General features: G+C 49.7%; 1 protein-coding gene across 1 annotated transcript in view; it reads right to left on the reverse strand.

Annotated features, from left to right (window-relative positions):
• Window positions 1–1,420: 1,420 nt before the first annotated feature.
• Window positions 1,421–20,703, reverse strand: part of P2rx3 (purinergic receptor P2X, ligand gated ion channel, 3) — a 33,446-nt gene continuing 14,163 nt past the window's right edge. Inside the window, exons 9-12 of the mRNA XM_013029129.1 lie at window positions 3,472–3,565; window positions 3,164–3,229; window positions 2,310–2,387; window positions 1,421–1,604 (exon numbers count right to left, since the gene is read on the reverse strand). Coding sequence (XP_012884583.1) covers window positions 1,491–1,604; window positions 2,310–2,387; window positions 3,164–3,229; window positions 3,472–3,565 — 352 coding nt within the window. The 3' untranslated portion in view covers window positions 1,421–1,490. The remainder of the gene's footprint in view (window positions 1,605–2,309; window positions 2,388–3,163; window positions 3,230–3,471; window positions 3,566–20,703) is intronic.

Below are 20,703 nucleotides of genomic sequence, written 5' to 3' on the forward strand. Positions count from 1 at the left end.
CCTACTTTGTTATAGCAAACCTTGAAGTGTTACTTGTTACTGGAGCAAAACCTGGTTTAGCCCAACTAACCTACAAAGAAAAGAAAGCATCAGCCGGGCACTTGGACCAATGGAAGCCAGCGTGAGCGATGACTGGGCCTCTCCACGGCTCTCCAGCTTCCTCTTGTTTCCTTTTCTGAGGGGCAGGACACCTTGAATCTCTCTTGGCCACTAACTCTGGGGCACTGGGCATGTTCTGTTCTCTTTGGGGTCTCAGTGTGCTCATCGTAAGCTACAGGGTTTCACAAGATGGGTTTGAAGGTCCCTTTTGCCCATTTCTGTGGGAGAAGGTTTAGTTGGTCTGGCTGACCATAGGCATGGGTTCTCACTGGGAGTTTTGTGGTTGTGTGTGTGTGTTAGTCTTGGGGATTGAATTGAGGGCCTGGAGCTGTCCCTGAGCTTTTTTGCGCAAGGCTCATGCTCTACCACTTGAGCCATAACTCCACTTTGCAAGCTTTTGTGGTATTTAGTTGGAGATAAGAGTCTTATAGACTTTCTTGCCTGGGATGGGTTTGAGCCATGAGCCTCAGATCTCAGCCTCCTGAGATCACCTGCACCAGGCTTTCCTAGGAGCTGTTCCACCAATGTTTTAAATGGAGACCTTTGTCTTCTTGGGGCTTCTCTGTCATCGAACCACCTTTTATCCTGGAAGCAACTTTTTGAGTGAGGGAGGTTCAGAAGGGGAATAGGAGGTGTCCATTCCTTGCTTTGGATTGAGCTTTAGGATGAGGTGAAGAGAAATCCACTGATAGTCACTCCTATTTTTCTGCATCTGCAACCCACCCAAGTCAGAGACGAGACCTTCTACCACGGTCTCACTGGTCTCCTAGTTAGTGGGACCTGAGTTTCTGGGAAAGCTTGGATTAACTCTTTATTGTCCTAATCATGGGCAGGGAAACAGGGCAGGGTAACAGTAGAGCAGATGCCAGGAGGATTCATTGTTCCTTCATGGGTATGGGGAAAGTCAGACCTAGGTTCAAATCTTAGCTTTCTCACTTCCTGGGCGGAATGATTCAGTCTTCTTCCAACTGAGCCACAGTTTATCTTCAAAATGGGGAAATGGATATCTACTTCATAGGAGTCTTCTAAGGATTAACTGAGATAATGCATATTAAAGTGCATGGCACTTAGTGGGCCATCTTGGGACTACTATTATTGTCTCTAGCCTTCAGGAGGGAGCTAACTCAATTGCTATTTCCCTGGGGCGGGGGGGGGGGTCCCAGGAAGCAGATGGGGCATGCAAGGGGTGAAGGTAACAATTCAGGGCTTAGTGGGGAGAACCACCTTTTCCTGGAGCAATGGGACCCAACCAACTGTGTCTCATCTGTGGCTTAGGGGTGAGCCACAGGACATGAGAGCCCATGTTTTCCCTCACCCCCCTCCCTTTGCCCAGGTAGGGCCCTTGTTGGGAGATCTGGAGCCCAAGGGTGAGTTCAGGCCCTAGCCAGGCCCTAGTGGCCGATGGAGTAGGCCCCTGAGTCTGTAGACTGCTTCTCCTCGGTGGCCAGGTCCCTGGGGTCCACTGGGTTGGCCAAGGTAGTGACCTTCAGTGTTGTCTCGTTCACCTGCAAGCAGAAGGGCATTGTCATTTTTGACCTTGGGCAAGGACCTTTGTGGGGGGGGATGGGAGGTGGGGGAGTCTTGGGGCTTGAACTCAGGGCCTAAGCAATGTCCCTGAGATTTTATTTATTTATTTACTTTTTGCTCAAGGTTAGTGCTCCATCCCTTGAGCCACAGCTCCACTTCTGGCTTAACCACTTTGCTGGTTAATTGAAGAGGAGCATCTCCTGGGCTTTCTGGTCTTATGATCCTCAGCCCTTGGCCTCCTCCTGAGTAGTTAGGATGACAGGTTTAAGCCACCAGTGCCTGGCGAGGGCAAGGTCATTTTCTGTGACCCACTTGATAGAATCAGAAGTGGGGTCTACAGCCTGGTTATTAGGGGAAAATCTGGGCATCTTGACTCTTTGCAGGTACTCTATGGATAAACAGAAACTTGAGCCAAGATTGGCTCCTGCAAGATTGGTCCCATCCCCTTAAATGGAGAGAGTAGGGATGTTGACAGTGAGGATGCATAGAATCCCATAGTTCTCTGATTATCAACTCTTGGCCAAATCCTCTCTTGTCTGGACCCCACGTATTCAACTGCAGCCCAATGAACTTGACTTCAAGTTCAGAAAGCGATCCACGGGGAGCTCCTGATGTCTCATGTCCCTCCCTGGCCCCTCTTCCCGACCTCTTAGTGTCCCCACCGTCCATGGCCCCCAACTCACCTCCTCAAACTTCCTGGCTTTGTACTGATCAGCCCCCTTGAGGAAGTTGAGCAGGATGATGTCACAGAGAACAGTCCCCTGGAGGAGAGACAGGGAAGGCTCAGAGGCGCCACCAGGGATGGGTAGGAGCAAGATGGCAGGGCTCAAGTGGACATCGAGTTGGCCAGACCCTGGGTAGGACAGATTGGGTAGGCCAGGGTAGAGAGCAAGTCCTCCAGAGAGGCCTGGGGTATGTTTTCTCTCAGGGCTTTGCTCACCATCCCAGCTCCTGGGCATGACCCCAGGTCATACACACAGAGTCCTTGGTAGAAAAGCAGAGGGGACCTGGAGAAATGGGGCTGTGTCCCTGCCTGGCCAAGTGACTCTGTTTCTTTTCTTCTTGTTTTTGTTTTTGGTTGGTTGTGGGGCTTGAACTCTGGGCCTGGGTACTGCCCCTTAGCTCAAGTCTACTGTTCTACCACTTTGAGCCACAGGGCCATTTCCACTTTTCTGGTAGTTCAGTGGAGATAAAAGTCTCATGGACTTTCCTGCCTAGGCTGGTTTTGAACCGCCATCCTCAGCTCTCAGCCTCCTGAGTAGCTAGGATTACAGGCCACCAGTGCCCAGTGTCTCTTCCCCAGTGAGAAACAGGATCATTTTAGAGGATGATGCCTCCTGGAAACCAAACGTCAGTTTGGGGACGTCATGAGCTTCGGCAAGTAATGATGGAGATGTTCAAACCGGGGCCACTCAGCAGGAGAGGGAGGCTGAGGCACCCAGAGCGAGGGCTTACTGAGGCCGCTCTCTGCCTGCTGAGCTTGGCTGTGTCCCACCATGCCTGGCTGCCTGTCAGAGATGAGAGGGGCAGAACTCACCACTCCTACGGAAGTGAAGGCCGCCACGGAGCTGATGATGGTGGGGATGATGTTGAACTTGCCGGCCTGTGGGCACAGAGATTGAGGCCATGGGGCCCGGGGCCCAGCAGGGGAGGTAGGCAGGAAGCCTGAGGTTCCAAGCTAGAGATGCCATGCAGTCACAAGGTCTCTTGATGGGACAGTGGGTGCCAGGTGAGGTGACAGAGTCGTGGCCAGAAGCTCCGGCCCCTCGGGGGCCTCTTTGGGGCTCACTGGCTTGCCTGTAATGTCTCCCTGGTCTACCCCACGTACCCAGTTCCAGTACTCACATTCCCATAAACCAGCACATCAAAGCGGATGCCAAAAGCCTTCAGGAGCGTGCGGTATTCAGTGCCGTTCTCTGTCTTGTAGTACTTGGCAAATCTGGCGGACCGGAAGGTAAAGTGGGTCTCCTGTTTGATCCTTTGGGCTCCTCCAGAGCCACATGGCTCTCACTGACCAACCAATCCTTACCAGTGGTTTGCTGAAACATCTGATAAAGCCCTTTCTAGGTGGTTGCCTGATATCTCCATTCTACAGGCATCCTCTTGGGGGGGGGGAGCTTGTTTTAAAAGTAGATTCTGGGGTCACACCCAGAACCTGTAGCATCAGCATCTCTGAGGGCAAGACCCAAGGCTCTCCCTTGTCAAATCATTTTTCCTGTGTGAGGCTGGTGTGTGCAAAGGTTTGAGCTACTGCTGGAGACCAGGTATCTTCAGTTCTATTTGTTTGGGTATCCTAGAGTCGTATTTGGGTATCTTGCTGCAGGTACTTCACTCTCTATCCCAGCCCCCCACCCCTTTCCATCACCCTACTTCCAGGCATCTCATCCAACCAACCTGCGGTGCCAGTTCTTGATCTCTGAGGCTTGGGTGCCTCAGCTGTGAGGGGGAGCAATACAAAAGTCCTGCTTCTCCAGGCTGCCAGGAGAATCGAGTGAGGGCCACATGCATCCGGGGTCGAGAACACAGTCAACCCTCAGGACATACTTGCTGATTCTGGCTGCTGCTATTTGCTAATGAAACCCATTTTACTTTTGTGGAGTTGTAGACAAAAATGCTTTCAGACACCTCCGGATGCTTCAGACACCTCCCCTGGATGACAATACTATGAAAGAGGAAAGTGACTGTCCTGTTCTCCAAATGAGGCTCTGAGGACTTCAGTCACTTGGCCAGTTGGGTTTACCCAGCTGATTTGCACAAGTCCCAGACTTTTAGTCCCCTGTCCCTTCTCTGATTTGGCCTCTGGGTGTTCTGTACTTTGTGAGAGACTATGAGAACAGTCACATTATATTGTCACCAGAGAGAGGGGGGGGAAGAGAAGGAGGGAGGGAGAGAGAGAGAGAGAGAGAGAGAGAGAGAGAGAGAGAGAGGTGCTCAATACAGAGAGTGGAGAGAGCTATGGGAAGGAAGGGACTTTGCCTGCGGCTGGATTTGAGATTCAACTTGCATGAATCTTTTGGCTTTCCCAGCCACTGTACTTGCTATCATAACCCAAATGTTAACATTCACACGGTATAATCTCTTTGAGCAACTGTCCCTTGGATGTAAAGTCAATTTCTGCTGCCAGTATCCTTGGCAAGTGATGGTGGGGATGGAAGAGCCCAGAAAAATCTGTGTAAGTGTGTGTGGTTGACACTGCTCTTACCAGTGCTGGCTGACACCCTCTAAGGTATCCTGGGCCCCGCTCACTCCCAGTCTCTCTCTGTGGGGAGAGGGGTCTGGAAATTCTGCAGTGAGCAATGTGGTGTCCTTCCCAGACACCTCTGAGTTTGAGACTGCACAGTGTAGAGTCTCAAGCAATTCAGTAGTGGAGGACCCCAGACACAGGAGGGAAAAGGTCACCTGGAAGCATAAAATGATTTCCACTGGTCTGGCTGCCACTGGGCACAGGGAAACTCTGGAGTTGGACGGAAATAAATCTCCATGCTGGCTCCACCACGTGCTCCCATGTGACCTAGCCTCCAGGTGTGGAACACTGCGGGTACTCCTACCTCTCCGAAGCTCTGTTAATTGTTGAGACCAACTCTTCACGGCAGACTCCTAGGGATCCCCGGATTCTATCTGGCCCCCCACATGCATTCTCCCTTTCTCTGCCCAGCTCTGAGCCTTGGAAGCCTGGTTGGTTTGAAGCCTTGTTTCTACCAACTGTTCTACTTGGATGCATCAATGGAAAGTATCAATAGGAGATAGGGGCCCCAAAGGGGGGTGGAAAATGAGAGGATGCGCAGGGGATGGGATACAGAAAGGTCAGGGTATTCAGTCTTCTAGGTCTGTAGCAGTTGCTTATTATCCACTGAAGGCCAAGGGCAAGGCCTGTCCTGTCGCCTCATCTTCACCAGGTTCTGTACGTCTCTCCCTGCTTCCCCCTCCCCTCCCACCACACACAGGGGGCAGCAGTTTTCATATGTTGACAGCCTTTGGTGGTCTTCATCAGTTTGCTTGTTTCCCTTTACCCCATGCGCCCCTTTGTGAATACCCTCCCTGCATCCTGTCGCTCCTTTGGAGACCATTCTTGTGTCCTGCAGGATGCCTAACCTAACCCCTCCCCACTTTGCAAAGTGGCCAGCCCAGGTTTTATCTGGGCCAAGAAGGAGTATAGAAATAAAGGCAGTACACTTGCTGTCTTTGCCTATGCCTGGGCATGGCCAGAGCTTGTTCACCTGATCTACACTCCTGTTGCTGGAGATTGAAAAGCATGTGTTGAGGCAAAGCTCCCTGGGAGAACCTAACCCAGGAAATTGTTTGCTATGAGCTCTTATTTGGTGAGGCAAAGTTTGGGGGGCAAGGGGAAAAGAGGGAGAAGAAAACCTGGCCCAGGCACTTTCCTGTGAGCTATCCTGCTGAAGGAAGAGAGGCTGGACAAACTACAGGATCTTCTCCAGAGGAGGCCCAGGGTAAAAATAAGGGCTCAGCAAGGAAGGCTAAGGAAGTAAAGTTCCTTGGCCCCAAGAAAGACTTGGAAGTTAGGGAAAGAGTTGAGAGGTGAAACTTGTTAACTAATTTTATCTAGACGGTAGCAAGAGAGATTTGCACCAACCACAAAAAAGGCAGGAAAGATGGTAACATGGGTATCTGGAAGGATATCATTTCTTTATCATTGGTCAGATCCAAGAGCCTCTCAGGAGATCTCAAAAGTCTGGAAAAGAAGGATCTGGAATGGGCAGAGGCTTCAGAAAGTTCTCCCTGTGGTTTTCTGGTTGGCCTGAAAGTCATCTCTATACCCTTCATGATATAAGCATCTTGGTTAACCTCATGAAGAATCAGCCTTGTCGACCCATGTTATAGATGAACAGACAGAAGAGAATATAACTTGCTTGAATCTAGATTCTGATCTGCACTGATGACTCCAAAGCCCACACTTGAAGCTCAGAGCCATCAGAGCCAGCCTCCCTCCAGCTCTAAGGTGGCTGTTAAGGACACAGGTAGCCCTTATGCAAGGTCTCAAGGCTCTTCTAAATTCAGCTTTCTTACTCTACTGGACACTATGGGAGAATTCAAGGCCCTTGTCTAAAATTGTGGCACCTGACATTCATTGGAAGGGGGCAAAGGTTAGGTCACAGATATTTGGGAAAGAGCAAGGGTTGGGTGTGTGGTTCCAAAACCTGCATTCTTAGCGTAAGGGTGCAGCCATGAAAACTCTGATGCGAAGAAGGAGGAGGAGGAATAAGGAGAGGAGAAGGGAGAGGAAGAGGAGGAGGAGAAGAAGGAAAAAAGAAGGAGAAAAAGGAAGAGGATGAGGAAGAGGAAGAAGGAGAAAAGAAGGAGAAAGAGAAAGAGAAGGAAGAGGAAGGACAGGAAGAGGAGGAGGAGGAGGAAGAAGAAGAGGAAGAAGATGATGACATCCTGGGCCCTGCTGTTCAGAGTGAGAACTGGCTAAATTTATCCTGGTAAGAAATGTGAAAGGAACAGGGAGAGAAATCAGAGCGGACTTGGGTTTTCTCCAGCACCTGCCTTCCAAGAGGCAATAAGTATGGTAAGATCATTATCTCACCAGCCACCCACCCTGGAAGAGGCTTGGCAGAATGCATTCTCTTTTCCAAAGGGAGGGACAGAGTGCAGGGGGAGGAACAGAGCTCAGGAAGGAGGGACAGAGCTCAGGGAGGAGGGACAGAGCACAGGGAGGAGGGACAGAGCTCAGGGAGGAGGGACAGAGCTCAGGGAGGAAGCACAGAACTCAGGGAGGAGGGACAGAGCTCCGAGAGCAGAGCTCAGGGAGGAGGGACAGAGCTCAGGGAGGAGGGACAGAGCTCAGGGAGGAGGGACAGAGCACAGGGAGGAGGGACAGAGCTCAGGGAGGCGGGACAGAGCACAGGGAGGAGGGACAGAGCACAGGGAGGAGGGACAGAGCTCAGGGAGGCGGGACAGAGCTCAGGGAGGAGGGACAGAGCTCGGGGAGGAGGGACAGAGCTCAGGGAGGAGGGACAGAGCTCCGGGAGGAGGGACAGAGCACAGGGAGGAGGAACAGAACTCAGGGAGGAGGGACAGAGCTCTGAGAGGAGGGACAGAGCACAGGGAGGAGGGACAGAGCTCCGGGAGGAGGGACAGACAGAGCTTGGGGAGGAGGGACAGAGCTCAGGGAGGAGGGACAGAGCTCAGGGAGGAGGGACAGAGCTCAGGGAGGAGGGACAGAGCACAGGGAGGAGGGACAGAGCTCCGGGAGGAGGGACAGACAGAGCTTGGGGAGGAGGGACAGAGCTCAGGGAGGAGGGACAGAGCTCAGGGAGGAGGGACAGAGCTCAGGGAGGAGGGACAGAGCACAGGGAGGAGGGACAGAGCTCAGGGAGGAGGGACAGACAGAGCTCAGGGAGGAGGGACAGACAGAGCTTGGGGAGGAGGGACAGAGCAGAGCTCAGGGAGGAGGGACAGAGCTCAGGGAGGAGGGACAGAGCTCAGGGAGGAGGGACACAGAGCTCAGCAAGGAGGGACAGAGCTCAGGGAGGAGGGACAGAGCTCAGGGAGGAGGGACAGAGCACAGGGAGGAGGGACAGAGCTCAGGGAGGAAGCACAGAACTCAGGGAGGAGGGACAGAGCTCAGGGAGGAGGGACAGAGCACAGGGAGGAGGGACAGAGCTCCGAGAGGAGGGACAGAGCTCAGGGAGGAGGGACAGAGCTCAGGGAGGAGGGACAGAGCTCAGGGAGGAGGGACAGAGCACAGGGAGGAGGGACAGAGCACAGGGAGGAGGGACAGAGCACAGGGAGGAGGGACAGAGCACAGGGAGGCGGGACAGAGCACAGGGAGGAGGGACAGAGCTCAGGGAGGAAGGACAGAGCTCAGGGAGGAAGGACAGAGCACAGGGAGGAGGGACAGAGCACAGACCAGGGAAGGACTCAGGGGCCCTGACTTCTGGGCTTCCGTGTGGCCAGTGGGTGCACTGGCCCTGCCCTGCAGCCGGGACAGCTCAGTGGTCACCAGATCTGGGTCCCCGTCTCTCTGGGGACCCTCTGGGGCATCATCTCCTCATCCCTCTCATCTAGCTGGGGTCCCATGGTTAGCTCTTGTCAATAGACTGTAACAGGGCTAGGCTCCTCATGCTGGGCTGAGTTGGTTCAGCAATGTCACCTTCATCGCCCACTTCCTCATCTAGTGGCCAGTTCTTCAGGACTTAGGGGAGATCTCTGAGGACTGTAGGGGAGACTGAGTCAAGATCTCTGAATGACTGCTTGGAGATCTGTACTCCTCCCCATTCCCCCAAGTGATCCACAATGTACAAGAAATAAACCCTTGTGTTAAGCCACTGAGAAAAGGGCTTGTTTGTCACAGCAATTAGCAATGCGTGCCCTGCCACACACCCCCTCCCCTAGTTCTGTTCTGAGAAGACTGAGGCTGAGGCTCAGTGAGGAGAGGCCATTTGTCAGCAGACAGAGAATGAGTTCAAGCAGCAACGGATTGGACAGAAAGAGGGTCATTTATTCTAATAAACCCTTCAAGAGGACTGTATGGGAGGTGGTCTCTCTCTCTCTCTGTGTCTCTCTGTCTCTCTCTCTGTCTCTCGCTCCTAATATGTAGACACACATTCTCTCACACCAACTACCCCATGATAGTCTCCACAGACCTCCACCACTAACCACAACCCACCTATCTCTGTCCGTCCATCTTTCTGTCTGTCTGTCTGTCTGTCAGTACTGTGCCAGTACTTGGGTTTGAACTCAGGGTCTTTTGCTCTTCCTTAGCTTTTTTTCCTCAAGGCTGGCATTCTACCACTTGAGCCACAGCTCCACTTCTGTTTTTTTGCTGGTTGATTGGAGATATAGAGTCTGAGAGACTCTTCTGCCTGGGCTGGCTTTGAATTGTGACCCTCAGATCTCAGCCTCCTGAGTAGCTAAGATTATAGACTGTCTTGAAACTAGCCTTTTGTCCCTGGGCAAGCTGTTTTTTTGTTTTTGTTTTTAACCTTAAAAGTAGGAATAAAAGGAACCTGTGAGGAGGTCAGATGCACTGAGATTGTAGGATGAGGATAAAATAAAGCAATAATATCTACATTGACCTTAACTGGTACACTCTCCTGACTCCTAATACAGTGATACTGGCCTCAAATAACCTAGAACATAAGGTACTTACTAGGTGCTGGGCACTGTTCCGAGTGCCTTCGATTTATTAACTCATTTCATGCTCACAACCACCCCCATGAAATTAAGCACGGCTGCTCTTCCTGCCCTCTGGGTGAGGGAGTCAGGATCAGAGAGGTTATACAACTCATCTCAAGTCACATAAAGCCAAGAACCAGGGTGTGAAGCTAGGAACTGTCAGTCCAGCTGCAGAGGCCAGATTAGCCTGCTCTGAAGTCTGAATGCGGTTTGCCACGAAGTCCTTATTATGGGATACTTAGGAAGAAGTGGAAGCAGGTAGGGCATTGGAGGGGTCATTGAGGTCATTTGTGTATGGGGTAATCCACGCATGTGATGAATGGGTAAATGGGCCATGTCTAGGATGGGTGACATTCTGGCCCATTCCCAGCCTTGCCCATGTACCTTTCTGACCTCACCTACAGGTGCTATTCCCTACTTACTTCGCTGCTCTAGCCACACCCCTTGCCTTCCCATATTGCCCAAATATATTACACACACACACACACACACACACACACACACACACACACAGCTTCCATCTGGGATGTTTCCTTCTCTTCTTTACCTTGTGAACTCCTAGTCATCCAACATAGGGCCCAGCCCCTGATGGCCTCACATTCTTTGAACCTTCAACAAATACTTAAGAGCACACACCTCCTGAGCTCTACCGCTCATGAATATTCATGAATCACACAATTGTACAAAAGTCTACCTTGGGGCATAAGGAAGGGCTGAGGAGACCATGTGATCCTAAGAGTACAGCGAGTAAAGAGGTTGGTCCTGGGGAGGCAGACACGGCTGAGTGTCAGAGTGACACTGGAGCTGAGGCTGGAAAGGTGGAGAATGAAGGGTGGAAAAGCTCAGAGGATGGGTAGATTTTCTGGCTGGCAGAACTGCAAGGCTGTCATGGGACTTTTTTTTTTTTTACCAGTCCTGGGGCTTGAACTCTGGGCCTGTGCACTGTCCCTGAGCTCAGTTTGCTTAAGGCTAGTGCTCTACCATTTAAACCACAGCCCAACTTCCAGCTTTTTTCCCTATGTGATTAAATTGGAGATAAGAGTCCCACAGACTTTCCTGCCTGGGCTGGCTTTGAATCTCCATCCTCAGATCTCAGTCTCCTCTGTAGCTAGGATTACAGGTGTGAGTCACCAGTGCCCAGCTAAGGACATGTCTTTGTTGTTGTTGTTGTTGTTTGTTTCTACCACCTGAGCCACACTCCCAGTCCTTTTGCTTTGGATTTGTATCAGATAGGGTCTCGAGCTAGTAGTCCCAGCTGGCCTTGGACACCATCTTCTTCTTATCTCTGCTTCTGGAACAGAAGCTTCTAGAACCTGCTTCTAGAACCAGGACTCCTTGTACCACCACACCCACCTGGTTTCTCAGATAGGGTCTGGCTAACTTTTTTTAACCTTAGGTGGCCTGAGACCTTGATCCTCTTACCTCTACTTCCTAAGTAGCTGGGATTACAGGTGTGCACCATCACACCCAGCAAATGTGATGTGTTTTCAAGAAGGCGAAACTGCAGAGCCCAGGCTTGGAGAGTAGAGACAGTTGCAAATGTTTGTGTCTGGGTCCATGGCAGCTATGTGTATCAATTACATACACACACACACACACACACACACACACACAAATCCACTTTTAGTGACTTCACACTTGTAGCTTGAAATGGACCACAGTGGAGTATTTATATCACGGACACTACAAATCAGGGTTTTTGTTTTCTTCTCTCTCCACGCCCCTCCTCCGGGAGAGCTAGCTTAGCGGTTCAGAACTGAGGTTGTGAAATCCCCCGTCTATCGCTAGCCATGAAGACAGCGAGTCCCGATGACTCTCGAAAGACTGAGTCTACCAATACTAGCCTTGGGGTTTCTCTTGTGACACTGAGCTTCTCCCAACTTGGCAGGCGGAGCTAGAGAAAGGTAGCTCACAACAGGCTGTTTCTCTCCCGAAGAGAAAACATTTAGATCTGGCAGCTGGCTAGGTGGGAAAGTGGGAGTTATTGGTGGGAAGCAGCCCCTTGGGTAGGGGAAGTGGAGGGGGGGAAAGGAGGGGAGAGGACATGTACCACTGCTCAGCACCAGGCTGGAGACTGCCCATCCAGGCTGCCTTCCGTCTGGCAGTACTGCCTAGCAGGGTAGCCAGTAGCATGGGGACCATTCTAGACCTGAATCCTAGGTTTTGTCTCTTGAACGAGTTTATGTGATCTTGGAGTGTCAGACTCCCCTTGCATTCAGTGGAGATAATAGCAACCGCTGTTGGGCTGTTGAGAGGCTTAAGGGAGCTGTTGGATGGTAGTGCAGAGACAGAGCACAGTGCCTGATACATATTTTTCAGTCTGATCATCTCCTGATGATCCAGCAATACTGCCCTCATTTCCCAGGCTGAAGAAAGCATAGCCAGGGGCTAGTGGCTCACGCCTGCACTTCTAGCTACTCAGGAGCTACTGAGATCTGAGGATCTGAGGATCGCAGTTTGAAGCCAGCCTGGGCAGGGAAGTCTATAAGACTCTTATCTCCAAGAAACCACCTGGAAACTGGAAGTGGAACTGTGGTTCAAAGTGGCAAAAGAGATCTCAGAAACAGTGCCCAGGTCCTGAGTTCAAGCCCCACAACTGACAAGAAAGTAATAATTATAAATTGTAGCAATTGTCAGGTTGCTTAGCACAACTGAAATATGAACTCAGATTGCCTGACTCTAAAGGTTCTGCCTTACCTGCTGCTTTCCCAAAGAGGCCTTGCTAAGTAAAGGGGGGGTCTATCGAAACACCCCAAATGCCAATGAAAGATCAGCATGTCTGTGTGACTCCATGATGCCTAAATATCAGAGGAAAAGACAGATATCAGGCAGCTGCTAGCGATGAGCTAGCAGGAAGAAGAGGAAGAGGAAGATGAAAAGTAGGGGCCCAGGTAGAGCTGAGTAGCCAGGGCTGAGGAGCTCTGCTGGGCCCACTTAGAAGGGGCTACTGAGTCCCTGGCAGGCTGAAATGTCTCTGTGTCAAAGGTGACATCTATAGGCTGTGCCCTCTGGCCCCTGGCATCTGGATTTCAGGCTTGATGGGAGGCCTTGGTGAGGACCAATGGGGAGGAAGAAGAGGGCGGGGCTTCACTGCTCTATTCTGGTTTGGCCTGTAGCTAAGTCCCTGTGACTGTGGTTCTTGTTCAAGGACAGTTCACAGGCTCATGGCCCACTGAGTTCCTCCCTCCCTGCCCGCCTCGGCTTTCTCATTGGCTCCCTGTGGTGTACATTGCTTCTCCTGCCCCTGCAGATGGAGCATTTCCACCAGCGCCTTTGCATAGGGTGCCTGGGCCCTGTGACCTGACAGGACGCCACACTGAGCAATTCTGGAGCCCTGGTAGCACTGAGATGCTTCACGTGTATGCTCCCCCGTGCTATGAGAGCAGGGAGAGATAAAAGATGAGTAAGTACAAACGTCAATTACTGTAATAAATCATCTGTCACATGGGCATCTGCTGGGCAGGGCTGAAGCTCCATTGCGATGTGATAGGTCTATAAATAATAGTGCATGCTTCAACAGCCTAAGCTTCCCCAGCCTAAGCCCTTTCCCAGGCGCCCACGCGTGGTGATTGAAGCTATTAGAGGTAGGAGGGGCTGTAAAGAGGATCCTCCTCAACCAGTCCACTTTACAAAGGAAGGAAACTGAGGCCCACAGAAGGGATGGTGCCTGGGCAAAATCATGCGGGATTTCTATGGCTTGAACCTGCATCCTGGGCTCTATGCGTTTTAACCTTTGCATTGTGATTGGTCTTGGTGTATCCTAGTGTAAAACGCAGTCATACCTCAGTATCCACAGGCGGCGGGGGGGAGGGGTAGAGAAGCCCCAGTGGTTACCAAAATCCATGGATGCTCAAGTCCCTACTTTTTTTTTTTATAAAAAGAATAGCCTGGTACCCGGGCACAGGTGGCTCATGCCTGTAATCCTAGCTACTAGAGAAGCTAAGAAAAGGAAGACTGAGATTTGAGGCCAGTCCAGGCAAGAAAAGTTTGTAAGATCACTTCTCAACCCATGGCTGGGCACAGTGGTGCATGCCTGCCATCTGAAGCTATGCAGGAGACAGATATTGGGAGGGTTGTGGTTCTAAACCAGCCTAGGCAGAAAAGTCCCAGAGACTCCATCTCAATGGAAAGATGCTGGCAGTGCTTATGTGCATCTGCCATCCCAGCCATGATGAGAAACTTAAACTAGGCAGGGTGGGCTCCAACCTGGCAGATAGCAAGCCCCTGGTCAAAGAAAAGGCTGAAGGCATGGCTCAAAGCAGTAAGGTGCCTTCCTAGCAAGCACAAAGCCCAGAATTCAAGCCCTACTTCTGAGGGGGCTGGGAAAGATACAATATTTGCCTTTATCCCATGCGCATCCTTTTATATACTTAAAAATCATTCGCAGATTAAGCTATAATGCTTAATGAGATGTAAATGCTATGCATGAATAGCAGTGATACTGTATTGTTTAGGAAATAAGGAGAAGGAGGGGACAAGTCTTTTCTTATTCAGGCCAGATGTATTTTTCCAAGTATCTTTGAGCCGCATTAGGCTGAATGTAGGACCCATAGATTGTAGGACTGTGGGCTGGCTACACACACACACACACACACACACACACACACACACACACACACACACACACGTATACATGTATATATGTATGTATAAACAGTTTTGTCAAGTGGTTAACGTTTATCATTTCTGTTAGAAGAAAGACTCATTGTAGGAATGGGCCTTGTTTATTCCTCTTCCAGCCATAAAAGCCACAGGTAACTGGAAGTTGGGAGAGACCATTGAAGTCCTTCCCTAATTCCTGACTTCTCTTCAGTGTAAGGAAACACAGGACCTACAGAAGCACTTGATTTTAGCTATGGATGGCTCCAACTCTGGCTAACACTTCTTCCTGTGTAGATCTGCCACCTACACCAATCAGCAGTCAAAAAATTGCTGGCCGAATGGTGAAGGCTTTTTTCTTTCCTTTTCTTTTCCTTTAAAAATCATCATGCACAAATCCCTTAGGAGCTCTGAGACATCTGTTTAGAAATGGTCCCTCCTCCCTTCCGCAGGGCGGTGGGAACTCCTCTCTGAAGCAGGGACTAGTAACTGTTAACAGCAGCAGGGAAAACAGTAACAAACTTGTAGATCTGGGTTTGACTTGTGAGGGAAAACTTGGGCGCCTGGAAAATTGAGTTTCCACGTGCAGGAGGTGGTGTTCTCAGCAAAGCTTTGCCTGGTTGGGAAGCAATTCTGCCAGCCGCAAAATACACGTCTACAGTTGATTTTATGCTGATAGGAAAATATCTCCTGGCAGACTTATTGCATCTGGGATGGGGCCACATCCTTAGGGCTGGCTGAGCCTCCTTTCCTTCCAGAATAGCCCAAAGCCAATTTTTTTTTTTACTCTGGATGTCTACTAGCCACATCAGACATTTTAAACGATGTTTGTTGTTGATTCTTCAAAAAGATAATATGGCCTAGAGCCATATTATGGCTCCCACCTTTAATCCTAGATATTCAGGATCTAAGGATTGTGGCTCTGATGCTAGCCCAGGGAAGAAAGTCCTTTAGGTTCTTAACTCCAATCAACCACCAAAAAGCTAGAAGAAGAGCCATGGTTCAAGTGGTAGAGAGCCAGCCTTGAGCAAAAAAGCTAAGGCACAATGCCTAGGCTCTGAGTTCTAGCCCCAGCACTGGCACACACATACACACACACACACACACACACACACACAAGGTACCACTATTAATTTATCTTTAATTAATGAGGCGAAGGAAGATCAAAAGACTATGGGCAGAGGCTATACCTGAGAGCTGCATAGAGCTGCTGTGTTGGAGAGTGTCATTCTTGACCTCAGTTTCCTTATCTGTAAAATGATGGGCAGCCGTGCTGGTCCTGATGGCTTTTGGTGGCTGCGAGTGTAGGTTCAGGAACCAGGCTGCTGTGGTTTGGATCCTAGCTCTCGCACAAACACTGTGTTGTCTTGGGCAGAAAAATGGAACCCCTCTCCTCCCCACCCCAAGTCCCAGACTTCTATCTGGAAAGTTCTATCTCTTCACAGTCCGGGAGACCATGCATACAGAACACTTGCTATGTCTCTGGCTCCTTGGTAAGGGCACCAAGAGTGTCATATATATATATATTTTTTAGTAGTTGCTGGGACAGCAGACTAGACATAAACACTCTTCAGGGCTGTGTGCATCCAGGAGCACTTCCATTGTTTCACCTCCAACTGAGAAAAATAACTAAAGTAAAACTTTAAAAAAGGCTGGGAATGGCTCAAGTGGTAGCGTGCTTGCCTAGTGAGCTCACATGTGGCCCTGAGTCTTCAAAGGGCCACCAAAAACAGCAGAGAAACAAAGGTCTGGGATTAGAGCTCAAGGGGGTAGAACCCCTCTTTAGCAACTGGAGGCAATGGGCTTGGGTGCCCCTTATTGGAAATTAAAAAAAATATATAAGAAAGAGGAGTATGGGGAGAAGGAAGCAAATGTGCTCTGCTGGGGGGGGGGGAACCTGCCTGTCTCATTGGAAATGAGGGGCCCACATGGCTGCTTTTTTTTTTTTAACACATACTCTATGGCTTTTAGAAGAAGAACCCAGATTGTAGAGAGAATGATCAAAGCCAGGGACGCACTTCGAGGCTGTCTCTGTCAATTTGGCCCCAGGATCTTAGCCGATTGGCTTGCTTCGGCGTGGAAGCGGAATGGAGCCAAATCTCTGTGCGTCTTGAAAGCTGCTGTGGTATGTTTCCAACACTGAATGATCGCTAAGAAACTCCTACTGCCCAAGGAACATCTAGCATCTGAACAAGGGTTTTTTTTTTTTCTTTTTGGTTCCAGACACCAAGAGAGGAAATCCAAAATTGCTTTGCCTTTTAGTAGCAAAGCTGTCTCAGAGGAAAACTGGAGAAATCAGACCTTGCTTTGTGCACAACAGTTCGGTTTCACCCCCAGTACCCTAACAATCACCACTGGGTAGATCCATGACTGGTTTGTTGATTTGTTTTGGTATTTGTGCAAGTCCTGGGGCTTGAATTCAGAGCCTGGGTGCTGTCCTTTAAAAAGCTTTTTCTGCTCAAAGCTGGTGCTCTACTACTTGAGACACACCTTGACTTCTGGCTTTTTACAAATTTATTTTTGGTGGTGGTTATCTGGAGACAAGAATCCTATGGATTTTTCCTGTCTAAGCTGGCTTCAAGCTTCAGATTTTAGCCTCCTGAGTAGCTAGGATGATAAGCATGAGCCACAGGCCCTCAACTTGTTCAGGACCTTCTTAATCTGAGAGTCAAGGGATAAACTTTTGGAGTTCTTCAAAGGCCTGGAATTAAAAGTAAACACACAGGGCTGGGAAAGTGACTCTGTGGTAGAGTGCTTGCCTCACATACATGAGGCTCTGGGTTCGATTCCTCAGCACTACATAAGCAGAAAAAGCCGAAAGTGGCACTGTGGCTCTAGTGGTAGAGCGCTAGCCTTGAGCTGAAGAGCTGAGGGACAGCGCCCAGGCCCAGACTGACAAAAATAAATAAATAAATAAATAAAATAAACACACAGGGGTAGGGGTGTGGTTCAAGCAGTAGCACACCTGCTTGGCAAGTGTAAGGCTTGTAGTATACACTCTAATACTATCCTCCAAAATAAGTCAATAAACAAACACACAGGAACTGGACTGGAAAGAAACACGTAGGGAGTTAGCATTTTGGAGGGCAGCGGGGAGGAGCCCCCCATTACTGTAGCAATCACTCTTGCTCAGACTGATTATTCTGAGAAGGCATTTTTGTCCTATTTTTGGAAATAAAGTCAAGAAAATAGCCTGTGAAACCTCTCTGTCTGTGAACTGGACATTTTTCTTTTTGGGGGGTCCGGTCGTGGGGCCTGAACTCTGGGCCTGGGTGCTGACCCTCAGCTCTTCAGCTCAAGGCTAGCGCTCTACCACTTGTGAGCCACATTGCCACTTCCGGCTTTTTTTTTCCTGCTTATATGGTGCTGAGGAATCGAACTCATGCATGCAAGGCAAGTGCTCTACCACTGAGCCACCTTCCCAGCCCCTGAACCGGGCATTTTTCTTGGGCAATGTTCCACCTCACCCAGGGCACAAAGAGACTGAACCTCTGTGAGTTAGAAGAGGGCTCTGATTTCACAGATGAGATGTTCTTAGGACTTTGGACTGAACCCCCTCTCTCTCCTTGAAGGTACTCGCTCTATCCATGCTCCTTCCTGCCCTGGCTGCCTGGGACACACTCCCTGGCCATGGTCCCTGTGGCACATGCCTCTGTTTGCTCCATTTCCATCAACGGCCTCTTTCCTCGCCCCTTCAGATCCGGTGGTACTAACCCAGGTCCTGTCCCCAGGCCCCAGGGGGTGTCTTCTGTGGTTTTCCCTACCTGCTGCCCACACCTTCAAAGCAGTCCCCTCATTAAAGTCTCCTCAAATTACCCAATTTGCATGTGCCATCTGTTTTCCTGCTGAGACCCTGACAGATACAGTATTATTAATCTGTCACTGCACCACCAATGCCTGTGTGCTCACGCACACTCACAGCGACACGTGCTCCCTCGGCCTCACACGTTCACCCACGAGCAAACACACCCACCCACCCACCTGCCAATACACACATGCACACTCATGCCCTCATGCACAGCAAATGGCTGGCCTAGCTTACAACTCCTGCACCAGGGCGCTGAGGAGCTAAGAGCTCCCGTCTCGGCTGCAGGACCCCGCCATGCACCCCCACGCACACCCGTGGATTGGCATGCACGGGAGATTCCGCTGCTCTTATTTTTAGAAATGCTAATAACGCCGTCCACTAAAACTCCATCTGATCTCACCCAGTGCATTCTCAATGTGCTTGGAAGGAGTCGTGGTAGAAATAAGTCAATGTGCTGGGAGCCCATGCCTACGATCCTAGCTACGGAAGCCTGGAGGATCATAGTTCAAAGCCAGCCAGGGCAGGGCTCTAAGTATCTCTTATGCAGGAAAGACCTCCTCCTCACTCCACCCCTCCCTCCCCAAGGATTAGCAAGTATGAATGTCCCTGGCCTGCGTTTGGGTTGGTAATCAACTAAGAAAAAAATATATATATTTGCACCCGGCCTCCTAAGCTTATCGTATCTGTGGCTTTGGGAAACTGATTTCACTCTGTGACCCTCAGTTTTCTCATCTGTTGAGTGGGCGAGGAATAACTGCCCCAAATACACAGATTGTGTTGTACATTCTTACACAAGTGGAGCTTTATGAGAATCTGAAGAGTAGCAGAAGCTGGGCACCAGTGACTCATGCCTGTCATCCTAGCTACTCAGGAGGCTGAGAGCTGAGGATCATGGTTCAAAGCCAGCCTAGGCAGGAAAGTCCGTGAGACTCTTATCTCCAATTAATCAACAGAAAACTGGAAGTGGTGCTGTGGCTCCAGGGGTAGAGCCAGAGTTCAAGCCTCACAATCAACCACAACAACAAAAGTTGTAAGGGTATCATGAGATTACCCTGACAGAGACCACCCTGACTCCATGCACTATCTATCTATCTATCTATCTATCTATCTATCTATCTATCTATCTATCTATCTATCTATCTATCTACCTACCTACCTGTGTCAGCCCTGGGGCTTGAACTCAGAGCCTGGGCTAGCACTCTACCACTTTGAGCCACAGCTCTACTTCTGGCTTTTTTGGTGGTTAAGTGGAGATAAGAGTCTCAAGAGATTTTTTCCTGCCTCTGCTGGCTTTGAACCACAATCCTCAGATCTCATCTTTCTGAGTAGCTAGAATTACAGGTGTGAGCCACCAGCTCCTAGCTCCTTTGTAAACTTCTTTCACAAAGGTCTTACTTTGAAAGTTTCCGTTGCCCCCTTCCATAGTCTATACTGGAGGCTTTGGGGCAGGCGTCAGTGGGTTCTCAGAGGGACCCGCACCTTCCAGATCTTTCCTGTAGGCTCTGGGAAGTATGCTGTCAGAGTCTCTAGAAATCCTCTGTCCTGTCTCCCAAAACCCAACGCAAACTTATTTAGGACTAGAACTGGGCCATGCGGAACAGGCAGGGAGGCCATCACATAATGAATTAAGGTAAAGCACTCCAAACCATTCTCTAAATGAAAGGCATTGTTTGCAAACTATATGACACAAGTAGTTGGTGGTTCATAATACAGTTTTTGCCAGGCACTGGTGGTTCATGTCTGTAATCTAACTCCTCAGGAGGCTGACACCGAAGGATCCCAGTTCAAAGCCAACCCAGGCAGACAAATTGAGAGACTTTTACCCTCCAATTAATCAGCAAAAAGCCCAAAGTGGAAGTGTGGCTCAAGTGGTAGAGTACCAGCCTTGAGCAGAAAAGCCAATTGAGAGTGTAAGGCCCTGAGTTCAAGCCTGAGTACCGGTTACTGGTGTAGACACACACACACACACACACACACACACACAGAATAATAGTCATAGTTTTTATAAGCATTCCTGCCAAATGTGTTATTTGGAGGACTGAATAATTCCCAAAGGCCATAGGGAAGTTATGAGGATGAAAACTTGCCTTCCAGATCATGAGAATTTTATTAAAATATGTTACTATTTTTAAGCCACCATACAAATATCCTTTGTATTGATTTCAGTGTGATGCACTGACTGAATAAATATGCCAATTTCTGCCAGTGAGCCAAACAGTATTTTTAACCTACTTTAAAATATGTGTTGTTTCCTATGGTTTTTTAAACTCTGGAGTTGATTATGAAAGCAATTTCAATTTTTAAAAATTCTTCTTTTCAGAGAACATATATATGTGTATATATAATTTATCTTCTAGTTCTGTCTTTCTTCCTTCTTCTCTTTTTCTTTTTGTTTCTTTTTTTTTGGGGGGGGGTCCGGTCATGGGGTCTGAACTCTGGGCCTGGGCGCTGTCCCTCAGCTCTTCAGCTCAAGGCTAGTGCTCTACCACTTGAGCCACAGCGCCACTTCCGGCTTTTTTCTTTTTGCT

This window comes from Dipodomys ordii, unplaced genomic scaffold, assembly GCF_000151885.1.
Source record: "Dipodomys ordii isolate 6190 unplaced genomic scaffold, Dord_2.0 Scaffold117, whole genome shotgun sequence".
NCBI classification, from domain to species: Eukaryota; Metazoa; Chordata; class Mammalia; order Rodentia; family Heteromyidae; genus Dipodomys; species Dipodomys ordii.